At 66.0% G+C, this 2,431-nt stretch overlaps 1 protein-coding gene across 1 annotated transcript in view; it reads right to left on the reverse strand.

Annotated features, from left to right (window-relative positions):
- Window positions 1-1,783, reverse strand: part of H696_01539 (hypothetical protein) — a gene marked incomplete at both ends in the record, with an annotated part of 2,457 nt that extends 674 nt beyond the window's left edge. Inside the window, 6 exons of the mRNA XM_009495436.1 lie at window positions 20-77; window positions 137-547; window positions 698-956; window positions 1,142-1,267; window positions 1,382-1,603; window positions 1,744-1,783. Of these exons, the coding sequence (XP_009493711.1) occupies window positions 20-77; window positions 137-547; window positions 698-956; window positions 1,142-1,267; window positions 1,382-1,603; window positions 1,744-1,783 (1,116 nt within the window). The remainder of the gene's footprint in view (window positions 1-19; window positions 78-136; window positions 548-697; window positions 957-1,141; window positions 1,268-1,381; window positions 1,604-1,743) is intronic.
- Between the last annotated feature and the right edge of the window lie 648 nt (window positions 1,784-2,431).

Below are 2,431 nucleotides of genomic sequence, written 5' to 3' on the forward strand. Positions count from 1 at the left end.
CAGTGGCGCTGGTCGGCACCGAGAGGAAGGGCGGGCCCAGGAGAGAGGGAGGGAGGGAGGGAGGGGAAAATGAGGAGCTCAGAGCGCGGCGCACCCCTGGGCAGCAAGCTGCAGGTTCTTGTCCTGGTGCTTGGACAGGTCCTTGGCGATGGCCTCGTCCAGGGCATAGCGCGGCGGGCAGAGGGTCACGCAGATGGCAAGCAGGGTGACCATCTGGGCGGAGTTCTTGTGGATGGCATCCTGCAGGTAGTGGGGCATGTGCTGGAGGTCGGCCTTGGTGATGAAAAAGAGGATGTCGGTGAAGGTGGAAGCGGCCTCGCTGTAGCGGCGCAGCATGACCTGGCAGAAGCCCACATGGTAGAAGAGCGACACGCGGCAGGGGATGATCCGGTTGTAGAAGGCAGTCTTGCTGAACTGGATGTTCTTGACCATCTCCAGGGCGTAGTGGAAGTCACCAAGCAGGCAGTTGATGCGGAGCAGGCCGATGAGCGAGAAGTAGCCGAGGTTGCGGTAGAGGAGGATGGAGCCGAACTCGCCGGCGACCTCGCTGCGGGCGAAACAACCGAGGAAAGGGGCAAAGGGGCGAGGGGGGGGGGGGATGGTGAGAAGGGCACGAAGGCAAGGACCAGATGCGGGGGGAAGGGGAGGGGAGGGGGCGCGCGGGTAAAACCAAGAGCCGGGGCAGGAGGGGACGCACGACTCGTCCTGGTCGTTGCTGGCGGCGATCAGGATCTCGTTGATGTTCGACTGCTGAACCAGGTACTGGAAGAGGGAGATGATGATCTTGACGTCCCAAACGTGGGGGTTGGCGTGGATGCGCTCGACGTCGGCCGCGGGGATGGGCTTGGTCGGGCTGCGGCGGTAGGCGACATACTTGCCGAACTGGTAGATCAGCTCATCGACCATGTCCCACAGCCACTGGATGGGGATATCAGTGGTGATCGGGGTCTCGGCCTCTGCATAGGGGAAAGACCAGGTGGGTGACAGCGGTGGGGAGCGGTGTGAATGGAGCGTGTGAGGGCCGGCACGGGGGAGGGAGGGGGAGAGAGACAGAGACAGAAGGGGCGGGGGGGGGGGGGCGCGTAGGGAGCCAGAGCCAGATGCCCGAGCTGCCCGAGCTGCCCGAGGGCCGGCGACGCACGAGTGATGAAGTTGAAAAGGTTGACGTAGTTGTCGTAGGAGCCGATGCTCTGCTCCAGGGTGGGCTGGGAGTTGGCATAGATGTGGCGGAAGTAGAGCTCCTTGTAGAGGATCAGGAAGAACTCGTCTGGCAGGCAGGAAGCACGCGGGCCGGTTAGGAAAGGGCAGGGGGGTGCGCAAGGGCCGGGGGGGGGGGGAGAGAGAGAGAGAGGGGGGGAAGCAGCGGCGGGCCGGGGCGCACCGTTGTTGACGAGGCTGGCGATCTCCTCGGCGGCGGGCCAGGTGCTCTTGGCAAAGTGACGCTTGGAGAGGGCGCTGAACTTCATGGTGTAACAGCGCTGCAGCTCCGGGTTGTTGTTCGAGCGGTAGGCATTGTAGAAGTGGGTAATGAACGAGAGGACCGACGGATCAATGCCGACGCTGGTGGGGACCTTGGACTGCTCGGAGTCAGAGTGAACGGCCACTGTGTTGGTGTGCGCGTGTGCGCGTGTGCGCGTGATGCATAGGCGTCCAGGGGAGGGGGATGCATGCGCGAGGGGCGCGGGAACATGGTCAGCGGGAGGGGAGCGGAGAGGGGAGTAGCCAGATTAGAGCCACACGAACCGTCACTGTCGTAGTCGTTGTCGTAGTGGGGGTTGGACATGATGACAGGGGGAGGGGGCTGAGGAAGGGTCTGCTCCGGGCGGGTGAGAGCATAGGGGGAAGGCGTTAGCAATGGCGGCAATCGGCGGGGGAGGCCCCATGCAAGAGAAGGACAGGCGGCAGACGAGGGGGGAGGGAGGGAGGGGAGGCCACCGCGTGGTGATGTCGCCAGGCCGGGCAGGTCGCGACGTCAAACACAGCGCGAGAGGGGGGGGGGGCGGGCGGGCGAGGGGCAGAGGAGGCGGAAGAGCCGCAGGCAAGGGGGGACGCAGGGCCGGGACCCGGAGCAGCCCTTGACATAGTGGGTCCATAGGGCACAGACCGGTGGGGGCAACTGGCGCCAGGAACATGACGCGGGCGAGACACGAAGAGGCGAGGCACATGGGCGGGCGAAGCGGGGGAGGGGGGAGGGGCGATCGGGAGCGAGAAGAGGAGAGGGGGAGGGAGGAACCTTGACAGGGAGAGGCAATCAAGAGTCACAGCGGGAGGGGGGGCAATCCCACGGGGGTAGGGGGGGGAGGGGCGCGCTAAAAATGAGAACGCGCCCGGAAGAAACCCCTCCATGGCCACCTGGGGGGGGGGGGGGGGGGGGGGGCGGGGAGCGGGACCATGCCCGGGTTCCCGCGAGCATGCCGGCAGGCGGGGGGCG

The sequence above is a fragment of the Fonticula alba genome, assembly GCF_000388065.1.
Source record: "Fonticula alba strain ATCC 38817 unplaced genomic scaffold supercont2.2, whole genome shotgun sequence".
Lineage (NCBI taxonomy): Eukaryota > Rotosphaerida > Fonticulaceae > Fonticula > Fonticula alba.